General features: G+C 44.6%; 1 protein-coding gene across 8 annotated transcripts in view; it reads left to right on the top strand.

The window, feature by feature from the left end:
* rimbp2a (RIMS binding protein 2a) overlaps window positions 1–18,415 on the top strand; it is a 45,105-nt gene extending 26,690 nt beyond the window's left edge. For 3 of the 8 annotated variants that reach the window (XM_047329563.1, XM_047329568.1, XM_047329569.1), the window contains 17 exons: window positions 875–1,032; window positions 1,224–1,303; window positions 1,430–1,539; window positions 3,157–3,966; window positions 4,235–4,258; window positions 5,421–5,572; window positions 6,468–7,322; window positions 7,618–7,773; window positions 8,114–8,260; window positions 9,359–9,461; window positions 9,835–9,963; window positions 11,350–11,513; window positions 11,713–11,881; window positions 12,009–12,109; window positions 12,337–12,408; window positions 13,013–13,195; window positions 15,174–18,415. In XM_047329563.1, coding sequence (XP_047185519.1) covers window positions 875–1,032; window positions 1,224–1,303; window positions 1,430–1,539; window positions 3,157–3,966; window positions 4,235–4,258; window positions 5,421–5,572; window positions 6,468–7,322; window positions 7,618–7,773; window positions 8,114–8,260; window positions 9,359–9,461; window positions 9,835–9,963; window positions 11,350–11,513; window positions 11,713–11,881; window positions 12,009–12,109; window positions 12,337–12,408; window positions 13,013–13,195; window positions 15,174–15,404 — 3,644 coding nt within the window. In that variant the 3' untranslated portion in view covers window positions 15,405–18,415. The remainder of the gene's footprint in view (window positions 1–874; window positions 1,033–1,223; window positions 1,304–1,429; window positions 1,540–3,156; window positions 3,967–4,234; window positions 4,259–5,420; window positions 5,573–6,467; window positions 7,323–7,617; window positions 7,774–8,113; window positions 8,261–9,358; window positions 9,462–9,834; window positions 9,964–11,349; window positions 11,514–11,712; window positions 11,882–12,008; window positions 12,110–12,336; window positions 12,409–13,012; window positions 13,196–15,173) is intronic. The other 5 variants (XM_047329564.1, XM_047329566.1, XM_047329565.1 and 2 more) reach the window with 5 other exon arrangements.
* Window positions 18,416–23,470: the final 5,055 nt, after the last annotated feature.

Raw genomic sequence — 23,470 nt, 5'->3', positions numbered from 1 at the left:
TATTTTATTCATCAGTGGTAGTGTGTGTTGTCTTTGTTACTGAGACTACATGGTTAGATATCTCACGACCAGTGGGGTCCACCCATTCTTGAAATATATGCAGTTTACGCTCATTGAATAAAAGCATCTACCAAATCTAAGGTGATCACAAGGCTTTATGATCCGAATGAAACGAGAATCAGAGTGATCTAATCCCCCTGCCAGCTCACATACATAACAGCTGGATCAGCTCACTCCTGACCAGAGGTGGACACCATTAATGGCGATTCTGCTTATTCGTGATCAATATCTAGCCTAATTGATCACAGGTCTGATGTATGACATGGACGTGGTTTAACACATTAGTATTCTAACGACACGTGGTGTAACTTGCAGAGCCAGCAGATACGGCCGTATCAGCGATGTAGATTTATACAGTCTGGCACAGACTACAGGTCTTTGAAGTGCTGGGAATCCTGTTTTATCTTTTTTTCCTTCACTTGAAACTCACTGATGCCTTTGTGCTAATGCATAATATTACTGACTCACAAACCACAAGAACCCAGTGATGCAGTGGATCCATGTTGTTGACTCAAATTTCCTGAAGGAATTCAGCCATTTGCACTGTGAGACTGCAGTTTTCTATTTTGTATTTGCTGCATATTTCAAGTGTGTGTGTGTGTGTGTTTTTTTTTTCTTCCCATGTTGACTTCAGTGGTATTTAAGGAGAAATGCATTGCAGATGTGTTGATGGGGATGGAATAGGCTCTGCCACGAAGAGTGTTTGCTGCGCACTCGCTTCAACAGGAGATCAATAGCTGTGCAATGAGCAGCAAATGGGTGCAGAAGGAATGACAGTTGCTCTTTATTTGCTATGGAAATCAATGTCTTCCAGGCAATGAGAATGTGGCAAACACGCCGCTGCTGATCTCCCAGTTCTTGTCCTGCACGCCCGAGACTGGAGGCCAAGAACGACTGCGACTGCTCTCTGTCAAATCTAGCACCGTGATAGCGGACCACCCCAGCAGCCCTCGACAGCGGACTCCATCAGAGGTGGGTCTGAGTGACACCACATTGTTATTGCATGAATAACTTTCCATGTCTTTGAGATAGTTTTAAGATCCTTTGTTTTGCCGTGGCCAGGCTGGTTTATAGTCATATATTCAAACTTAATGTTGGTAATAACAATTGATAATAGTTGAATCTTAGATAACAATATCTTTGGTTCCGTTGTCAATCTATAGATGGATGATGAGGCCACCCCAACACCCAGGTCCAAGCCTCGCTACACAGGCCCGGTCCGCCTTTGCACTGCCCGCTACAGGTGAATAACACCAGAGTCTGACTTAATTACAGACAATCTTTTAAAGTTTTTTTTAACAGCTCATTTAATCATTTTCAATGTTTACAAATGGATCAGAAGTAAAATATTCATATTCTTTCCTTCCAGTTATAACCCTTACGATGGACCAAACGAGCATCCTGAAGCAGAGCTCCCCCTTGTGGCTGGAAAGTATCTGTACGTGTATGGAAACATGGATGATGATGGCTTCTATGAAGGTGAGATATATAACAGACGAACACAAGCATTGCGTTTGAAGTTGCCTAGAGGTGGGGATGATAAAAACTTATATTGCACTGCTGCTGTAGCTTAGAAAATTTGATAGTTACAACAAGCATGTGCGTCATGATATTTAAATTACGTCCCAATGAGAAAAAATGCCAAAAAGTGTGTCAGCTCACAGTTTGTCACGGAATTTGATCTATTAACAATATTTTACTTGGCATCTAAAACCTTTGAAAATGACAATTTTGGGGGCAAACTGACTGTCATTGCACTTTACATATATACCTTATGCATATATCTGTTGAATATGCACAATGACATGTATCAAAAAGTTGTCCATGACATTTTATATCCTTGTCAATATCTTGTTTACATTGTACTGTATGTGTGCAACATTACAATATAGTATAGTCAAAATGGGATTTCATGCATTTATCATTGTAGACACTGCTCCAAAGGTTGCTCTTGTTAGGTAGCATGACATTTGCAGCATTACACCTCGTACTCTATAAGTCCATCATATAACTGTTTGCTCTTTTCACCTTATATAATTATATATATATATGTATAATTACTTACATTAAAGTTAGTAATTTTCCCACTAGATCGAATTTGTTTTGTTTTTGTTTTATTTCTTTATATTTACTCCAGTGCGCCAGTGTCTTCAAGAAAAAAATCCCTGTACACTTTTTTTTTTTATAAGTGATGATTGGAGTGATTCTCTTGTATAATCCCTTTAGAGTCATGAAGGCTTCTCAATCAGAGGCAATCCTAATCCCCCTTGCTATAGCAATCCTGCAGCCAGCGCCGCCCGCCACAGACACAGTGGTACTCAGCTGCAGTGAGTCATTAGCTGTCGGCGGTGAGATTGCATGGCATCGCGGAGGAGCCTTGCATTTACTATGTAGGAGGGAGACTTGGGACTCAGACCAAGCTGTTGTCAAGACGGGACCTGGGTCCCTTTTAGCTTGATGACTAATCCAGCGGGGCTCAACTTAATCATCAGCGCACACACACACAAACACAAACACACACAGTTGGTCTTAAGGCCTCCCAGACCTCTGTGGAAAAGGGGATTGAAGGACAAGATGACATGGAGCTTTTTTTTAAGGACAAAATTCTTCCCTGTGGGGAATTAAAAACTACAGAGCAAATCTAAGCAGTATTTTTTTCTGCATTGACCACAGTGTCTACATGCTCGGGGGTGTTCCTGGAAATGTTTAAAAGCAATATTCAAGTTCTTGAAGTGTTTTCTGAGTTCTGTGTTTACTGGAAAGAGTGTAAAATCAAGCATCAGAGAACCAGTTGTACATCTTACACATTAAGGAGTAGTACATGCTGTGTACTCCCACCTCTCACAATTTCTGACTCAATACCTCATTGACGGCTATATGTATTCATATAACTGCTTTCCCTTTGTCTTTGTCCTGTAAGGACCCCAAAGTGAAATGTTACATTTGTAGGAGGATTGAGAGAGGGATAGTTGCACTTTACTATTAGGGATGGTTTTTTAAAGGTAGTATCTGCAGGTAGTGGGCGAAAGGCTAAACTTTCGTCAACATGAAGATTATTTTCTGTACCTATCCCTCTAATTTGTTTTCGTGTCACAGGGGAACTGCTGGATGGCCAGCGTGGACTTGTCCCTTCCAACTTCGTGGAGTTTGTCCAGGACAAGGAAAAACCAGCTGGGGAGGGAGGGGACAACCTGGGCCAACTGGACCATACACCCCTGGCCTTGATGGCAGTAGATGGTGGTGCCTCCCAGGACGGCCACCTGGGCTCAGCTAACGCCTTGGTTCCCTGTAGCAATGGGACTGGGGGGCCACTTGACCCCGAGGACCTGGCTGAAGATGTTGTGCCTTATCCCCGAAAGATCAACTTGATCAAACAGCTGGCACGAAGCGTCATCGTGGCCTGGGAGCCTCCACTAGTGCCTTTGGGCTGGGGGAGCATCTCTGGTTACAACGTGTTAGTAGACGGGGAACTTCGTGCCAGTGTACAGTACGGTGGCCGGACCAAGAGTTTGCTGGAGAAGCTGGACCTGGACGGCTGCGTGCATCGCGTGTCCGTGCAGTGCGCCACCGACCGCGGCCTGTCAGACGAGCTGCGGTGCACCTTGCTGGTGGGAGCCAACGTGGTGGTGGCACCGTGCGGCCTGCGAGTGGATGACATCCAGCGTGACACTGCCGAGCTCTCCTGGTTGCCTAGCAACAGTAACTATGGTCACACTGTGTTCTTAGACGGGGCAGAGCACGCGGTAGTAAAGCCAGGAAGGTACAGACTGCGCTTCCTCAACCTGAAGCCCCTGACGGTGTACAAAGTGACGGTGGCGGCACAGCCGCACCAGGTGCCATGGCAACTGCCGCTGGAACAGAGGGAGAGGAAAGAAGCTGGTGTGGAGTTCTGCACTCAGGCTGCAGGTCAGCAATGTTCATCTCTATACACATACAGTATTTATGATAAACACACATGAGTGTCAGTTTTCTGCTTGCTTCTTATATGTTTTAGTCAACGTCTGTCTGTAGGCCAGATGGAGATTACACAGTGTCTTTGTCACTTTAAATGTAATGTCAGTCTAATATGTGATATAATGCCATATCCATCTTTAGGTTATTGTACTGTGCTGTAGAAGATTACAGTAACGTGTTGCCTTACCCATACCGTTGTTGTGTATTGTATTTTGTCCAGGTCCAACACCATATTGCAGAACAGGTCAGAATGAAACATCAATCCTGGGCTTGGTTTCCCATGTGTCTGATCACTAAATGATCCGTCTCATCTGAAAACCAAAGGGCAGAGGAGACATTAGTGCTATGATAGAAGCGCATATATAGTGATAATGACCTGTTGTTCATATTTTTTTTACATGGGAATGTGGGCAAAATTACATTCTGTTATGGTTCTGAGATTGAAAATAACTTTTCATCCATAAACAATGTTGTCGTTCATGTATATATTGAAATGTAAACGCATTCGAAACCAAATTCAAATGCAATTTTGCCCAAGTTTGCTTACTGCACAGACGACTAATTAGAGAATAGTCCTGCATTGCAAGATATGATTAGTTCTCATTCTGAAGAGTCACTTCCTCAGCCGATAGCCTAGAAAAATAAGTTTCATGTAAAGCTGCGCCGATCCACTGCTCGAAGAAAGGACCATTTTGTACCAGTGTGCTTCTGTTTGAATGCAGTTGTGCATGTTTTATCCAGTGATGCAGGAGAGTGGAAGACAAAGAATGGGCTTCAATTAGTCTCTCTGGATTGTGTCCTGCATGCTGGGACAGTAGTGTTTCTGTGAGGAGACCCCCCGAAGCTTGTATTTTACCTTCATTTTTTATCTTCTAATGAAGAGAAGTGGACGGTTACGATGCCGCACTAGGGCAGAGGAAATCTTTTGCAAAACAATGACACACCAGGAGGATTGGTCATTTCACGGCTTAGTTTGATACATTTTTCAGTGCCTTATATTAGCCAATGTTAGTGTAAACCCACAATAACTAATATCATATACTTGACTGACATTTTAAAAACACTGCACACAGTTTTTCTTATGAATGACTCTCACTTGTCCTGTCACATTATCACAAGTATCTGCATGGACTGTGTATCGGTGCAAAGTAGAACATGTTGATGCAAATTATTTCACAAATCTAAACACGCAGGGTAAATTGTAAATAAATCCAGTTTGTCGTTTCCTGAATCCCTCCCACCCCCCCCTCTCTTGTATGTGGGCATTTCTGTGCATGGTTGTGACAGTGCCCATCTGTGTATTTGATGAATGCTTCACACACTCTCCTCTGTGTTTGTATGTTAGTGATATCAAAACAATGAATTATTCAGTTTCATTTTTCCTGACACATTATCTCACCTCCCAGGTCCTCCCCAGCCTCCCCACGATGTACGGGTGCTTTGTGGGCAGGCTCCAGGGGTCCTGCAGGTCTGCTGGAAGCCCCCAATGCTCTCTCCCACAGGCACATCTAATGGGGCAAATGTCATTGGCTATGCAGTATGCACTAAAGGACAGAGGGTGAGTTATCGAAGTGTTTCGTATTAGCAACCAGAAGGTGTGATGAGTGATGAGAGGAGGTCATTTTGGATTCAAGGCCTGTCTCGTGATTAGAGGTGAATAAATGGCTTTGCACGATTTGTGTAGAATACTGAAGCATATGGAAGCTCTATTTCAATGGCTCACGTGCAGTGCACAGACACACTATGTAAGACACTGTGTGAATTGTTTAATCATGTTTATTCAAGTGGGAACATGCGAACATGCATCACAGATGGGATGCTAACGGCCTCTGTTGTTGGTTTGCGGCATTATGTCATCAGTGCCCTCAGCGTACACTGCAGTGCCACCTACTTGTGATTCAGTATCGGTGCACCTTGCTCAACGAGGGACACCGTGAATATCTTGTTCTCTCACTCCCTCTGGTGACTGCCGAAGTAAATCGGCACACAATATCTGAGAGCTTAAATCAACACTGTACCATAATGGAACACAAACAGATTTAATAAATGATAAAAACTGTGTAAGTAATATTTTGCTTTAATAAGCGACATTGAAGCTGGTAGTTTGTAAGGTGCTGTAGACAAAAGAGGCGACATTGTTCTAAAGTTTTAATCCACACGTGGTCGTGGGGCTGAAATATTGCTGTGAGGTTGGTAGATGAAAGAGTATGGGGTCATTAAGATTAGATACACTTGTGGGGATGTAATCATGTTTTTACTTCTGATGTCTTGATTGTGATACTGATACTGCTTGATACCTGTATTCTCTTGAATGACCAGCAGAGGGCAACTCCACTGTTTGCAAAAATAAGTCATTTTCTATAGAAGTCTTTGAGAAAATGACTTTTCACACACTGAAATTAATAACACCATTTCTGTTGATGTTAACCGTTTATTTTTTTGTCTACATCCAGATAGCTGAGGTGTTGTTCCCAATGGCAGACTATGTCGCTGTCGAGCTGACAAGGATTCAGTGCCTGGAGGCCAGGGAAGTCATCGTCAGGACGCTGTCAGTACAGGGAGAATCCCAGGACTCCCAAGTCGCCGTCATTCCAAACAACCTGCTTGTGCCTCTACCTGCGATTCCCCTGCCACCGCCAATGCACCCCCACACAGGCCCTCCTCCACACCCCCACACTGGCCCTCCTCCTCCACACCCCCACACTGGCCCTCCTCCTCCACACCCCCACACAGGCCCTCCTCCACACCCGCATGCTCAGCACCACCTCCAGTCCCCTCACCTTCCCCATGCCCCACTCCAACTTCCTGCCCCACCCCAGGCACATGGTCAACCAATCCCCGCCCATCCTCAACCGCACCCCAGACTTCCCCATCCTGGTGGACCTCCACAACCCCAGCTTCGACCCCCACATCCCCAGCCGCAGCCCCTCCATCTTCAGCCACGCCCACCTCACCAGGGTCCCAGGCCCCAGCACCAACTGCCTCTGCTACCCCACCCCCACCCCCAACCCCACCCTATACCTCAGAGACCAGTAAGTGCCAGAGAACTGGATGCCAAAGAGCATGCGGCCCACCATGGAGGAGCTATTCAACCTAGCCAGCCTGGTTGGGAACCCATGCGCTCACCCTCTTCCCAGCCTCCTGTGCCCATGCAAGGTCACACCCTTGAGCCCCCACCATCTGCCAATCCACGCTCCCCTTCCCCACAAAGGATTCTGCCGCAGCCCCGAGGCACGCTTATCCCAGACACCGTCGCCAAAGCCATTGCCCGAGAAGCAGCGCAGAGGGTGGCAGCAGAAAGTGGCAAGGTCTGATGGAAACGGACACACTCAATCCAATCACAATACATTATAGATGCCTGATTCTTAATGAAAAGAAAAAGAAAATTCACAGCAAGATAAGCTTTGAATTTAATCTGCAAAATTTAAAACACCATTTAATTAAGGAATTTAACATATTACGTCATAAAGACAGAGCAGATTGTTGTTGTCACACAGGTAAAATCTAGTTATCAGAATTGTGCAAAATACAATAACCATGCTCCACTGTCGCGTCCTTGTGTTTGTTACTCACTTGATTTCCTGCTTTGCCATCCATTTTCAGGGGGACAGGAGGCAGGGCAGGTACGGAGAGCAGGGTCACTCATTTTATCAGCATCACTCTGACGAGGAGGACGAAGACGAGGAAGGGTTTGCGCGCGGCCGTCGGAGAGGACCCTCCGTTGATGAGTTCCTCAGAGGCTCTGAGCTGGGGAGGCCGGTAAGATCAACATCAACAAGTGATGAATCCTTTGCCCTTTTTTTCCAGCTTCACCTCCAATGTGTTTTTTGATGGAAATCCACCCGTGTGTGTACAGTATGTCTGGATGTGTGTGTGCATGTCTGGTTGGTTGCATGCATGCACTCCTGTGCCCGTGTCTGTGTGTGTACTCATGCGTGTGTTTGCCCATCCATGTGTAATTGGTGTGTGTGTGTGTGTGTGTGTGTGTGTGCATGTATGTTATGTATGTATGTGAACTTAAACAATTGCGTCTGTGTGTTTGTGTGTGTGTGCGTGTGTGTGCGTGTGTGTCTGCGTGTGTGTGTGTGACTACCAAAAGCCTAACTATAGTCACGATGAAGATTATCACAGCGAAAGCAGCCGAGGCTCTGACCTGTCTGACATCATGGAAGAGGAGGAGGAGGAGCTGTACTCTGAGATGCAGCATGAAGAGGGACGTCGACGCAACTCGCACAACACACCCAAGGTGCAGTTCTTTGCACTTATTTTAAACCCAAGAGTCGTAACTTCCCAAATTTATTATTCTCTAGTGAACTGCACAGGCACAGATACTTCAACTGAGTATGCTGCCTTGACTTGCATTTGATATGTGTTGTTAGTGTGTGTGCTGAGTTTTAATTCCAATTTATATATAAAGAGCGAGAGAGGGAAAAATGGGTCCTGGACGTTTCAGCCCATGGGCAGCCAGACAGAGACAGTGGCTCTGACCCTTTCATGGAAAGGAAAGACTTGGTTTGACTGATACAGCACCATTGAGAAAGACAGACTGGGTGCTGAGTTGACGGAGCTGATTCATCTTCTTTCAACGATTCGCAATGGCTTGACAAGTGACCATGGCAACCACAGAAACTACACCGAAGGAGATTCGGCTTAGTTTACTTTGCTATTTGAGCTACGTGAATTCAAATGAACACATCGATGAACAGCAATAATGCTGGAGCAGCATTGTCCACGTTTGGTTATCCACCGTATTGCAAAAACCTTTCTTTTGCAAGCTATGTGATGAGATTATTTTGCGTTGCAGCCTTTCGTGTATGGCGCAGGCTATGAGTAGGATCGGTGGTTGCCGGACGCGGAGAGAAACAGTGAGAGTTGGGTTTGATTAGAGTGCGACTGAAGTTTTCAGCACCGTGGAGGGAAACGGAGATGGACTGGGTTTGAATGTGTTCAGCACATTGGACATCGGCACAGGGAGAAACTGGGTTGGAGCAGTTTAGCATCACGATGGAGTCTTGTATCATAGATCTCTGTTATCTTCGCAGGCCTTTACTTTTTTTTACAAACTTAGTTAAACCAAGAAGTTTGTAATTGATATTTGCCGAACTTCAGAATGTGAAAATTTCCTATGGGCTTGTGTGCGAGTGTGTGTCTATGCGTCTGTGTTTCAGTGTGCCTGTCTGTGAGTGCTGCATGATTTTGTTTTCATTCAATTTGTACAAAGTATGTTTTTGTTTTTTTTGGTGTTTTTTTTCCCCACATACTGTTTGCAAGTTTGTCCACGTGTCTGTGAGCAACTCATGAACGCCTAATATTTGTGAATGTCCTGTGATTGTGTGCATTTCAGACAAACACTCCTGGCGGGGGCGGTCACAACCGGGAGTCGGGGAGAAGAGTTCATCACGGCGGCCCCCAACCTCAGAGACGACCTCTAATGGTCCCTTCCATTGGTCAGTATGGGCAGGGGGTTGGGGAGAATTCGGAAAAAGTGATTTTCATTGTCTGTGCCATAGTACAGTAGTGTTTCTCTGTTAAAGCCTTCATGAGCTTCTCTGTGTGTCTGTGAACCATGCTCATGACCTGCACTACCTGAGCCTCAGTTATAGATGTTGCTGAGATTATTATGATGCTTCAAGCCGGCAGTTTGCTTAAACTGCTCTGTACAATCTGCTATAGACGTTTTCCATAGCTGCTTTCCTGTGTGCATTTGTTATTACATTGTAAGTTTTAGGTGGCGACACTAATCTTAAGTACGCCTTGTGGGAGGGGAAAGTTGTGCTTTGCGTTGTAACCCCATCACCCTTTAACTGGTGTTTCCCGTAGAGGTAACCTCTGAGAATAACAGTGAGGGAAACCTCTCCCCCATCACCGAGGATGTTTACTATGGCAAAGTAGCTCGGCACAGGACATGGTCATCCCGCAGGCACATGGGCGGCACCAGGTCTCCCCATGGTATGTGCCTGCAGTCCTGTTTTTTTTTTTTTTACCACCACAGCATGGCGACAGAAATGCCAGCAACAAATGGCAAACAGTAGCTGTGGACACTTGCAAGTGCCTGTTTCTCTGTCTTAAATAGTAATGATGACTACTGTATTATGCTTACAGTTGAACAGCATGACTGCACTGCACTGAAATGGTGGACCCACTGGCAAGCCGTTGCAGGGGTCCGAGGATGAATGTTTCCACAGTTGCAGATGATAAATGATTGACTGACTGCTCAGAGAATGCCTCACTCACTGCACTGAACTCCAGATGCCTGCCAAACCCCTTCCCTTTGTGATACAACCACAACTACTACACTTGGTGGGAGCATTACGTGCATGAGATTCTGAAGAGATTATAGCGGTAGACATTCACTGCCTTTATTTTGTCTTTTATTTTAGTCAGTGTTGCTGGAAATCCAGTTGACCCTTACCTTTCCTGTCCTACCAACACATAAAGCAACAAAAGCAGTGCAGTTACCAAACCTTCTGCAGGTTGGGCAATGCCGTCCTAGAAGCGATGCATTTCACATCATTCTTGCATTTTCAAGCATCAACATAAAGCATTGGCGCACACTTTGCCAGCCGGTGTATTCTCTCAATTTTGCAATGCAAAATTTGAACAAATGACAGGCTTCCACAACAAGCTCTTCCAGTTCTGCTTTAGATCTTTGCGACTAGAAAGTCACTAAATTGTAATGCTTTTAATATGAAGTGAATATAGACACATGGAGTTGTTATCTTTTTTTTTGTTCAGGCTTTTTGTAGCATGCACGTTAGAGTCTTGTGTGTCGTTGATGTTGTCGTGTCCCTTGATCACTTTTGTGCACCATGTTTCGTCTTGCCCCTCATTTGTCCCTCTCTGCGTATACAAACACAAAGCGAGACACGAATGTAAGAGCACAAGTTGTGTGGGTGCATGCGTTTGTGCAACACTGAGCGGTTTAAATAGCTGATTGAGCGCAGATCTCTTTGTGCATGCCGACAGGCACAAACTTGACTTGACGAGGAAATCCAATGTCATGCGAAACTACATGATCAAACCCATAAGACTTACAAAAGATCTTTTTAAAATTCCTCTCAGTGATTTACTTTGATCGAAGCATGACTAAGTTACATCACCAGATAAACATGTAGACGTAATCAATACACATAGATAGATATACAATTATTATTTAGTTTTGTCGCTGACCAAACACCACAAACGCAGCCTCATTTCACATGGAACAAAATTAATCATTTCTATAAAAAAAGAGTCCCCTACAAAGCAGCTGTTTTCTGTGTCGGCTGCCTTGTCAAGTGATGCCAGATAAAAACATTTTTTTTTATTTTGTTCTATTTCTTTCATGTTTTAAAGATGGATACAGGGATCGCCGCTCTCCCCCGTACTATGATGAGTCAGAGACCGAGGAATCCTTCCGGATCTTTGTGGCCCTCTTTGACTACGATCCCCTGTCCATGTCACCCAACCCTGACGCAGCCGATGAGGAGCTGCCCTTCAAAGAGGGGCAGATCATTAGGGTGGGAGTTTAGGACTGAAATGGCCAGAAACGTTAACTTACTGCATTCCTGTCTTGACTAGGTTACAATAAAATAGCTTCTCTGCAAAATCCAACCTGCCACCCAGAAAATTTAGGTGGTGAATCACCATAATAAAAGTATAGTAAATGTGCCCCAGCTGTAAATCTAAACATCGCTCTTTCGCTCTCCTGGCTTCCAGGTATACGGTGACAAAGATACAGATGGGTTTTACAGAGGCGAAGTGAGGGGCAGGATGGGGCTGATCCCCTGTAACATGGTGTCGGAGATACGAGCGGAGGACGAGGAGACCATGGACCAGCTCATCAAACAGGGCTTCCTGCCGCTCAGCACGCCGGTGGACAGGATAGGTACACCACACACATGTAAAGACGCACCGTTATGGAGCACTTTCAGAGTCAGTGGGCTTGAAATGAAAAATGAAAACATGACGAAATAGCCTCCGGGTTAAACTGGCATCTTGTCTGCCGCTTCCAGAGCAGAACCGAAGAGGCCTCCGTCGAGATCAGGCCTCGAGGAGGATGGTGGCGCTGTACGACTACGACCCCAGAGAGAGCTCCCCCAATGTCGATGTTGAGGTATCACTCACTGCTATGGACACACTGCTGAACAGTTATCAGAGGACAGCCGCACATAAACTAATGCTGCCCACCTTACAACATGTATGATAGGAGCACTGCATGTATACTATTGTAATCTACTCAAAAATATGATCACGTTTTTGACAAAGTTTTAGTAAAGCAAAATGCTTTTTTTAATTTTTGGATCACATTCCTTGTATACTCACTTCTGTGTCTCCTCACAGGCTGAGCTCACCTTCTGTGCTGGTGACATCATGGCTGTGTTTGGAGATATCGATGAAGACGGGTTCTATTATGTGAGTGCCGCTTTCTTTAATCACTTCGCAAAAATAAGAACTTTTTCTAAATTGGTAAGCAGTTTTCTTTTTTCAGTATCATTTATATCTTGCTTTATTACAACTGAAACTGTAAAAATGATTCATTGTAGCTTAATTCCAATTAGTTTTTTGTGCAGATTAAACAGACAAACATGACAAGTTGATTCTTTGTAGTTCAAATCTTAATTATTTTAGTTTTTCTTTTGACAGAGCCAGGTGCTGTTTGTTTGTGACTCCTGTTTCTAGTATTCATGCTAAACTAAGCTCCCCGTGTACATCTTCTCATCAAACCCTTGGCTAGAAAGCAAATGAGCATTATCCAAATGTCTTTCATGTACAGGCCTTTCTTGGCAATTACGAGGAGAAAGTCCAGGGAGTGTCAGGACAAATTAGTATCACACGCTCTGATTCTGGAGAACAAAAAAAGGTAAATGAAATGGAAACTGATGGGATTCACCTCCGAATCGAGCGAGGGAAAGTGAACGCCAATCGTACACAGTGTACGACATGTTGTATGAAGGCCACAGTGAGAAATGTATCCAACCATCCGTGTTCACTCCTCTTCTCGTTTTTACGTCCACAGGGTGAGATCAACGGCCACCGCGGTCTGGTTCCCTCCAACTTCCTGGAAGAAGTGCCTGATGACGTGGAGGTGTATCTGACCGATACTCCGTCCCACTACCCCCAGGAAGAGCCTGCCAACCGGCCCCCTGCCAACTCCGCCGCCGCCGCCGCCGCCTCCGCCTCCGTCTCAGAGGGCAAACGGGTACATCATCATCGCCGCTCTCAGCGCTAGGCCCTGTGTTCATCCATCCTCCGTCCTCGCTCTTGATTTCCGTCTCTTGCTTCCTCCACTTTGCCGTCTGTGTGCTGTCCATTGTGTGTGTTTGTCCATGTGGTGACAGTGGTGACTCTATACAAACTAACAAACCCGCCTCCCGCCCCCCCCCACCCTCCTCTCACCCCTTCGAGAAGGGGACAAACATCCAGTGCTAACACCTTTCTGAGTCTCAGAGAAAGGAAGAAGCAAAGCCTGACATGGACAGAGAGGATAGACTGTGGGGGCTCCGTGGGTGATCGCTGCATGTAGCACTGGTTAAGGGGGACTTGAAAAAGGCTCAGCTCATTCCCTACACAACATCATTTGGTACCTCTTTGCGCCGAGACACAAGATCAAATTGTGGTCGTTGTGCACAATGATAAGAAGTGCTTTGTTAACACAATTGCTACCCAATGACACAGAAGGAGCTCGTTTGAGAAGAACACTTGAAAGGTGAAAAGGAGAGTAGGAGCATGCCTTTTTCAAAACTTTTTTATAATAACTTTCTTGGCTCGACTGCTGTATTTCCTTAAAAGAGGCTTTGTTTCTTTATGTATATTGCACACACATCAAATCTATTTTTCAGCCGTGTTGACAGTGGATACGCCGTGTTTGCTCTGAGCTCAAGAGACAAAACTAACCGCAGCACTGAGACATCCATACTGTATTGTTGCATTGGAACAATAAAAGAAAAAATTGGATATTAAAAACATTTCCTTTTCGTGCTCTGTGTTCATGTGTTGTTGCTGTTGGTGTTGACGTTGTTGTCGTTGTTTTCAGTTTTCATAGTGGTGTGGGTTGTTTTTATTTTTAACCCGACGGTGACAATGCTGCCACATCTGATTTCTTTTTTGTTTTTCCTCACCCGCTTGGCAAAACAAAACAAACAAACAGAAGAAGATTGTTCATTTCACACCATAAATGGCTCTGTCCGCCTTGTACAGTAAGTCGGCAACTTGAGATACCAAACTCGTGGCTCTAATGCACACAGCTCGTGGTCACTGCAAAAGGCTTTGGAATTCCACGGAAGCACACAATGTTTTACTGATCAAATAGTCATTTCCCCTAGCAAAAGTGATTAGGTACATGATGAAATCTTAATTTAGACAAATGTAAATGTTTATTTTCTGTCATATCTACAATAACTGCCTTATAATACGGACGAGCATCAATTTTTTTCACCAATATTTACACTATTTACCATTATTGACCATTTCAACCGGAGTCGGAGTGACCCAGACTGCACGATATCATATAACAAACTTATCATCTTAATCAAATCGTTGAAACGTATCCGGCTGCTGCATTAGATGAGAAGCCTGGTATCTACAGTTGCGTCCCTGGGTGTTGTACTGTACTGTATATGATCGTACTGTATGTTCCCTCGTGGCCTACTGATGGTGGACTTCTCCGGCTCTGTGGTTTGGCTAATTTTCGTGCTCTGCAATTTGATGGCTTCCTCCTCAGTGTTTCCTCTGCATATGTAGTGTGTGTGTGTGTGTGTGTGTGTGTGTGTGTGTGTGTGTGTGTGTGTGTGTGTGTGTGTGTGTGTGTGTGTGTGTGTGTGTGTGTTCAAATGTATTAAGTCTTATGTCAGTTTAGTAACAGACAGACAGATAGTATGTTATTGTTCGCGGCGCCTATTATCACCTAGTTAGGAATATTGAATAGCGTTTGAAATGAGTAATTTAAGGATACACTGTGGACCCTGGATTGATATGAAAAGTTGTTGTCAGACTGAATCAGCTCCTAACGATTCACAACTAGTTTCCACAAATTAACTATGAAACTTGAAAGCATTCAGGGAATCGGACATTGCTCATCACAGAATGACCACAGGTCCACAGGGTGAAAGTGTTAGTTCTGTTGTAATACGCTGCCCCCATGCCCCCCCCCCACACCTCCCCACCGCCTCTCTCCTCAGGTCACCACAGAAACCTCTGACGCGGCCGACAACGACACCGTCACCCCCGTCCGAGCGCCGTCCCCGATCGTCCGCCCCCTCCTGCCGGGCACCATGAGGCCTCTCAGCCCCGCGAGGGGCCACCACCTTCCGCTGGACCCCCGGGACCCTCATAACCTGGCCAACAAGAAGAAGAAAGGACTTCTTTCCAAGGGGAAGAAGCTGCTGAAGAGACTCTCCCCAGTGAAATAAAAACAAAGCATATATGTACAATATGTGCACATGCCAGGCTCTGTATATTTGCATCCATGCAATCAACTCTGATCCAACAACAGACAAGAGAGGATGCGAGCTGTGTCCCCCGGACTGCGTGGGCCTATTTAAATATAACCAGTCATACAATTATTCATGTTGGGTGATCGCTAACGAATCAACTAGATTATGTACAGTGCAGTGCCAAAATCAAGCGAGGGGGTCAGCTGCAGACACAAAAAACACATTACTGTGATGTATTTTGAATCAAGAGATATTTAAAAAGAAAAAAAAAACTAGGATTTTCATGACATACATTTCTCTCTTTTCTTTACCACCAAGTCAAAGAAAATTGACATTTATTTCAAGCAGGGTAGCTGTGAAAGCAAAGCGTCTAGTTACATTTCCGACAGGGCTTTTTCTCAGCCCCCAAAAATACATAAAAAACATACAATTTTCTGGAGTATCAGTGTCAATACAAGGAAACAGACACTGGGCTCCCTTGAGGAAAATCTCAAATAGACTACACTGTTCTCGAGGCATTCTGCGAAGTAATGCTGGCTGCTAACACAAAGGCTTTATTCAGTGCAATATCATAGAGAGGTGGTAGCATACTTGTACGTGGGGATGGAAAGAAATAAAAAAATAAAATACAAGAAATGCGGAAGGGCAACAGGGCATTGGGGTCGGAGACACCAGGCAAGCTCGGCTGTCTCAGTGGCCTTTATGAAATTAAACCCCCCACTATGTGAGCGCGACGGTCCCCGTCTGATCACGAGGCTCAACTCACGCCAGACCTTTTGTTTCGTGCTCTTTTTTTCTTGTCATTTCGGATGAACCGATGATTTCGATGCGATCGGGCATCGTTCCGTTCCGTTGTCCTCGCCGTCCAACTGTCATGAAACGCCTAGTTGAAGACAAAATTTTGTGTCTGTCTTCCTATTGCACAAAGGTGGGTGTTTTGTCTGATGATTGGTAAGACATGTTTCGTGGGCCTGTGTGTGTGTGTGTGTGTGTGCGTGTGTGTGTGTGTGTGTGCATAAGGCAGTATGTGACGCATTTATTGTTTTGCACCTGTCACGTTGCTTGTTCACTGGTGTTTTTGTCTGTCACGGAGGCGAGGCCATGTCCTTTGCTGGTCCTGTGATCCAGTGATGTGCTGCTACCTCCATTGCCTGTGCGCCGTTTCGTTCTGTCGTCTCATGTCCCCCGTCGAGGGGCCGACGCCGAAGCCTCATCTGTGGAAAGAACCCGCAAATCAAAATTGGCAAGGTGTTGCATGTGCTGTTTCCTGAGGTCTGTGGAGATGAATATGAACCCATTCGGCATTTATCTCCCACACGACTCGCACTCGCGCACACAAGGACGACACCATACAAAGTGGACACGTCAGGGAATCTGGTGCAGAGCGTGATGTCTTTTTTTTTTTTGTGCTTTATTCCCGTGATCTTTGGATAATTTAACGATTTACAAAAATAAGCGAACGCACCGAGGGAGTCTGCAGGGCGCAGACGCTGCTGTCGCTCCGTCTAGGTGTGTCGACTCGCTGGAATTTGATGTATTTAATGAAGTCTGGATGAAAAAGAAAAAAAACAACTCTTATCTGCATATTGCCACTGAAGGATTTGCAGCAGAAGATGTGATCCGGGCCAGCAGAAACTGTGTAATGCTCTCACATCCCGTCACATCCACCGGCTGCTAAATCAGTTACTGGTTGGATTTATTTTCAGTGTAACAAGCTCCAGATAATGAGAGATCAGGCCGCGACGAGTGAGAAATCACAACCAGCCTGAATCTAAACTGAGTGTTAGCGTGATTAGTCAAATTTGACACTGAGCATTTCACATTTTTTTTTCTATTTTGTTTTTGTTTTTAATTCTTACAATCAACAGTCATTCGCGGCTCTCAAATATCCCACTAGAGCCAGGATTTCAAAAGAAACTACTGAAAAGTTTACTTTGATGGTTTCGACTGCCAGGGTTAATCAGATTCTGTATGGAAGCCCTGGTGTGACAAAAAAAAAGAAAAAAAGATCATATGTATTTTTTCATTTACACGTTCTTTTTTTTCTGAATTATCTGTCTCTCAATCACATTGAGATTAATGAAAAGCTGAACCTCACCCATCACTTATAGTCACAGCAAGTTCAAATGCATTTATGGAGTAGCCAAAACACAACCTACTTACCTCTCTGGCTTTCAAGGTGACAGCCATTGTGTGCGTGTTAATTATGAAAGATTATGGGAATAATGTTTTAAACAATAAGAGTCCTCACACTGCACCAACATTTTGTGTGGTGTGGGGTCGACCAGAAATACCCAAGAAATCAACTACTGATTAGAGTGATAGCTTTGATAATTAAAAACAAAACAAAACAACAACTCTCTTTTTAGTTTTTAACGTCCATTTAATCCTGTCGATCTCCAGTCGTCCTTCATGTCACATTGCGCAAGAAAGAGGAGTCAGATACGAGTTAACTGTGTGAAGTGATTTATTGGTGTGATCGATGAAATGTGATGACAGAGAGATGGTTGCCAAAATGTAATGTGGGTAAATTTCCACCAGTGATCGGTTTACATTGATTCTTTTTGTTCCAAAGCTGTTTATATATAGTTTCTCATGCAGTCTTTCATAAAGTTGAAACAACATGGTGTCCCCGATACCAAATCATTCGCCTGTGAATGGGTGTAGTGTCTCTAAACACTTGTAGCTCTTTTGTACTTTGATCCATTTGTAGGTAATTTCTAAATGTTTCTATACTTGATTTTACGACAGCCTTTTTTTTAGCGCACCGAGATTGATCCTCTCCCTGTAAACGGCCGCAAGCGTTCTTCATAGTGTCCTTTGGAAATCAGATGTATCAGTCCACCGTATGTGCTCGCTTTGTGAATCAAAGTAAAAAAAGAAAAAGAGAAATCCTTGGACAGTATTTATGGTGATTAATTATGTGTGGGTGTGCATGTGGAAAAAGAAAATAGCCTACGACTTTTATAACCAAATTAAATTTGATATTTTTTAGCGAAAAAGCCTTTGTTCATGCTCGTTTTTGTATCGTGTATCTTCCGCGGGTTTTCGCTGAAGGGAGCGGGTCACCTTTAGACCCTCATCTGAATTCAGGACCTTTGGAGACTTTGACCCGATGAAATATACACATGGACCAAAAGAAACACCATCCGTCAACTATGACAGCTGCTATTCCATGTGTCATCGCGTGAAATCTGTGTCTGCATTCATACTTTTCTTCTCTGAGCAGTTTCAGCAGGGAAAAAAAAAAAAGGAATGGAGATTTCTCACAATGGACTGACACGGTGTCAGGTTATAACGATGCAGTTTTAATATAATTAATTCATGAAAAGTTTATTCGAAGTCAGGCTCACATCCCGTGCTGACTGACGGCAGTCCTGCACTTTATCCTTCATTATCACGGTGTCACGCAAAATTACCGGGACTTGGCATTTTCTAAAAATGCATTTAATGTTTTATGTATGATGTTAGGCACGTATAGGCGTTGACACTCGACTGCCTGAAATGATGTAGGGGGCTGAGCTGCACATGTAGAACAGGTTTCGGTGACACAACCTGGCTTTGAATGATCAGATCAATGTCAGACACCGCTGCGGTTGCACCAAACAAAATTACTCGTCGTCAGCCATCTGCAGAGCAGCACGCTTTCTTTTTTTTCTTTTTTTTAGTCAAATAAATGAACAGGGAGACTTGACGGTCCATTAGTGGCTCCTAAAGGCAGAAGGCTTTTTCAGAAGAAGCTATGTGCTAATGGGAATCTAATGTATTCCATCTGTTTCTCTGTGGATTTGCTGGCGATTTACGGCGCAAAACACAATTTACACGACAAATACCTGACGGTAAAGGTTGGATTCTCTCAGGAGATCCTCTTTGTTAGATTTAATCAAGGCCCCAGATTGAAATTGGCTACAACAACGTGGCTAAATCAGCTTCAGGAAACTCTCCGTGAATCTCGTTAACTGATGAAAAGAACCGGATGACCGTGCCAGATTCCCTATTTGTGTAGTTAGCTTTTAGTTTTTATTTGAATTTTACAATGTCTCTTGAAGTGCATCCTTGAGGTAACTGTGAGATGTCTTTCAGGTCAGAACATATACGTGTGGATTTCAGAATGACAAGGCGTTAGACGGACGTGATTTCGATGCAACTAGAGGAAACTGAAGTCGAACAGATGGCGCAGATTGTCACTGACTCCGCTGACTCGCATCCGTCTCTCTCCGGCTGGATGGAGCTTGGAAAAGTTCAGTCTTGGCGAGCCTCGGTGAGCGAGCCAACGTGAATCAGTTCAGAATCAAAGTGACTCAAAGATTGAGACTTTGCACAATTCCCATTGTTAACCTGCAACATATTGAATTCATTGCCATGGCTCAAATACTTTTCAGAATCCTACTCATGTAGAATTTCCTCCCATAGATTGATTATTATTGTTATTATAAACATAAAAATACAGATTGTACCTAGATTGCTGTTGCTGATATAAAAGTCTGCCCTCAGATACGCATTTCATGAGGCCTTTTTCTCAGGCAAACAGGTTTATGAATTTCTCTGACTATGTCCATTAAAGAAGTAAAGCCTGTACGATTTGGTGATAACATCACTTTGGGAAGTGTCAATCCTCTTTCCTCCTGTCCTACACTGCACGACACACCAAAGTTGTCGGCCTTGTAAATATATTAATCTAAAGATAGAAATACATGAACGTAATGACAATCAAACATCAGCCAAAATGTCTTCACATTTTCTTTTCTTTAGTCGTTTGTCACGTGTTAGCGTGTGTTCGGCTGCCAGAGCGCACGGGTTGCATGCCATTCCACCACAGTCCTCAGGAGGGCAGCAGTGGTTTTCAGTTGGGCGGAGACAGTGGGTAATAGTACTGTGGCGTCATGAGGGGGAATCACACATGCACTGACAAACCCATAGGTTTTGGACGAGGAGTGTTTCCAGGCAAAAAAGTCCGGGGGGGCCCTACACCGAACCGCCGCCACCAGGCACATCATACACACACACACACACACACACACACACACACACAAGCACACACACACGCACACATTGAGACATTTTAGTCTCGACCAAACCTCTAAAATGATTAGGCTTTGGGTCTTGGAAAGTGTCTGCTTTAAAGAGGAGTATGTTGCGTAAATTTCAGAACATACAAAGTCCATTGCGTTGAACTTGAGAAAAAAGTCTTTCAGTCTCCTCTCCGTCCTCCTCCTCCTCCTCCTTTTACCCTCCACTGAGTGTGTGCGTGTTTGTGCCGTTTGTTCAGTTCTAATGTTGATTCGAGCAGGTAAAGAACCTCAAAGACCGAGGAGCACACAGCGAGAAGAAATACCGCAGGGTTGGGCTGTAACGCCCCTCTGAAACAGAGGAGATTGAATTTGTAAATCATTGAATCTTTGTTTGTTACTTCCAACATATTTGCCCTTTATTCTCCTTGTTTCCTGTCCTTCCTCTCCTCTCCCCTTGTCAGCCCCCCCCCCTCCCTTCCACCTCCTCCTCTCCTCTCTCCTCAGCTCGCTCGTGCCCTTACTTCCCCTCGCTCTCCAACAGATCTTTATTGAGCTGTAAGTCTCCGGAGTCCCCGAGGGCCAGTGGGTGTTTAAAATTCTTGCCCGTTGTAACCTCTCTATCACTCGCTTTCGTCCTGACTGCTGCGCCACCGGGGGGGGGGGGGGGGCGCATGAAGAGCCATCCGTCTTTCACTGGCCTTTCTTGAATATTTCACCAAAAAACCTCAGAGAGCCAGTTAAACACTCAACGTCCATTTGACCCCCTTACCCCCAGAATCACAGCGGGGATCTCCGAGGTAAGATATTTTAATTTGACTTTGATACACAGAGAGACCTTTTGTCAGGTGATGGGCTGAGGTTTCTTTTGAAGTCTGTGGGCTCCAGTAGTTTTGAAAACCTAGCGGAGTTCAAAGAGGGTGGTTCATGGGTGTGTGGTAAAGGCTGAGCACAGTGTATGCAAAGCAATATAGTACCATACTGTACTGCTTTGCATTTAACTGTATGTGTTCCTCACATATGTCATCCATCCTTCTTTGGACACATGCATGGCCGCATTAACCAGCTACAGGGCCCTGGGGCAAAGACAAACCCTTGGGCCCCTATCTAACCCCCTTTCCCCTTGTCTCTTCTTCAACCACACACAAGTTAATTTAACTACCAAACAAAATCACATACAACACAGTTTCTCGTTAACATTTCATGTTTCAGACACGATAGATTTAAACTATACAAGCACTTATATGAGTAACGATATTTCACATGCGGGGAACCAACGCCTACTACGACGGAATACTGGAATAATAAAAGCATTCATTTTGACCCAGCATGTGTACAACTGCTGAAAAAATTGGTTGTTTATTCAATTTAAACTAATCACCACACAATGAACGAACAGTCTTCAGGCCCCCCGAGCGTCCGGGGCCCAGGGGCAGTGGCCAGCTATTCCTGGTCGGTATAGTTCAGCTTTTGCATACATAACATCAACATCATTTTTTGCATGCTTTAAATGTCAATTATGCCACATATTCAACCTTTACCAACACCCGTGAAACCATTAACAATGAAACATGACCTGATGCCATGTTATGACCCGGAGCCGTGTACAGAATGTTTGACATGTAAGTCTTTTTTCTTCTCTCAGCACAGATAAGAGAAATTCTGGACAAAAAAAAAGAAAGAAAGACCAGACCGAAAGGTTCACCTGTGTCCATCCATCTGCACCAACCTGTAATGCTTTTCCCAGCACGCGGTCGGAGGCAAGCCTCATACCTGTCGATCACGGCGCTCTGAGGGCGGAGTGTCTGCGGGAGCAGATACCACCTGGCCCGTAACTCATTCACGGCTTCCTGCAGAGGGGGAGAACTGATGTTCGCGGCGGCCGCGCTCCGAGAAGGGCATTCGTTTGTCATCGGCCGAGGAATGTTGGCTGATGTCAGCGGAGCGAAGCTGCCAGGGCACGGGCCTCGCCTTCGGTGATTCATCTTGGACTGCGTTGAGCCGGCGACGTCCACGGGGCACGAGTTGGCTGGACAGCCCTCAGAGCTTTGGGCATCAGGAGCGTTAAAAAAGACTGGCCGGTCCGTTGGCTGCCTGTAGTGCTAAGTGTTATTACATAGGTGTAATGACAGCTTTATGTGCAGAGAGTGGACTCCAGCACTCCCCGGAGATCAAAGTAGAGCAAACAGTAGCAGTTTCCAACGATTTCCATTCAGAGGGGCTTCATAAATGCTCATGGCTCCGGCTGTCCTGGGCATTCTTGAGCCACTTTTCCATTGTTATCATTATTACCCAATCCATTTGTGTGATAGTTGGACGTCAGCATCGGCGGGATGACGCAGAGCTGAGTTCATCTGATCCTCGTTTGATGGATTGATTGGAGTCAATTTTTTTTTTATCACCATTTGGCTGATGGGGAGTAATAAGAGGTATCAAAGAATTATTAAGATGGAACGTGGCTGCAGTTCAATATCCATCACTGAGCCGGATTAGTGTCAGTAAAAAGTTAATAGATCTACTAATCATATGATGACCCCCTGTCTGCATTGAGTCATCGCAGACTGGTGATGGTTCATCTGGAGGTCAATTTCGAGGTGAAAGGCATTATGTACATATGAAACATGTGCCCCTCATCAGTGATATGTATTATTCTATTATGTTATTTGTTTTTTTAATGTACATTGTTTGTCTGCATCTTGATTTTCCTCTGAAAAGCACTAAGTTGTTAATTGTTTTCAGCATATTTTTTATGTATCCCTTGAACCTCATTTAGTTTTCGAATGTACAGTAATTTTCTATCTGATGTTTAATGCAGAGATGTGCACACGTTCTAAATTGTCTTCAACTGATGGGCAGCAGAGAAACGCTCTGCAGATTCTACTATATTTGTGTTTTGATATGAAATCTTAGGAATCGCTTAGTTAAATCAGTGCAATTTTCGGAATTTGCAATTGCAGCGGTGAGATGAATTACAATAAGTTTTATCAGAATTCTGTCAGCGGCATTGCACATGTGAGTGACATATGCATTAGG

Source organism: Scophthalmus maximus, chromosome 20, assembly GCF_022379125.1.
Source record: "Scophthalmus maximus strain ysfricsl-2021 chromosome 20, ASM2237912v1, whole genome shotgun sequence".
In the NCBI taxonomy this organism is placed as follows: domain Eukaryota; kingdom Metazoa; phylum Chordata; class Actinopteri; order Pleuronectiformes; family Scophthalmidae; genus Scophthalmus; species Scophthalmus maximus.
Note: the sequence above shows the minus strand (reverse complement) of the source record. Positions and strands in the feature narration are given on the sequence as shown.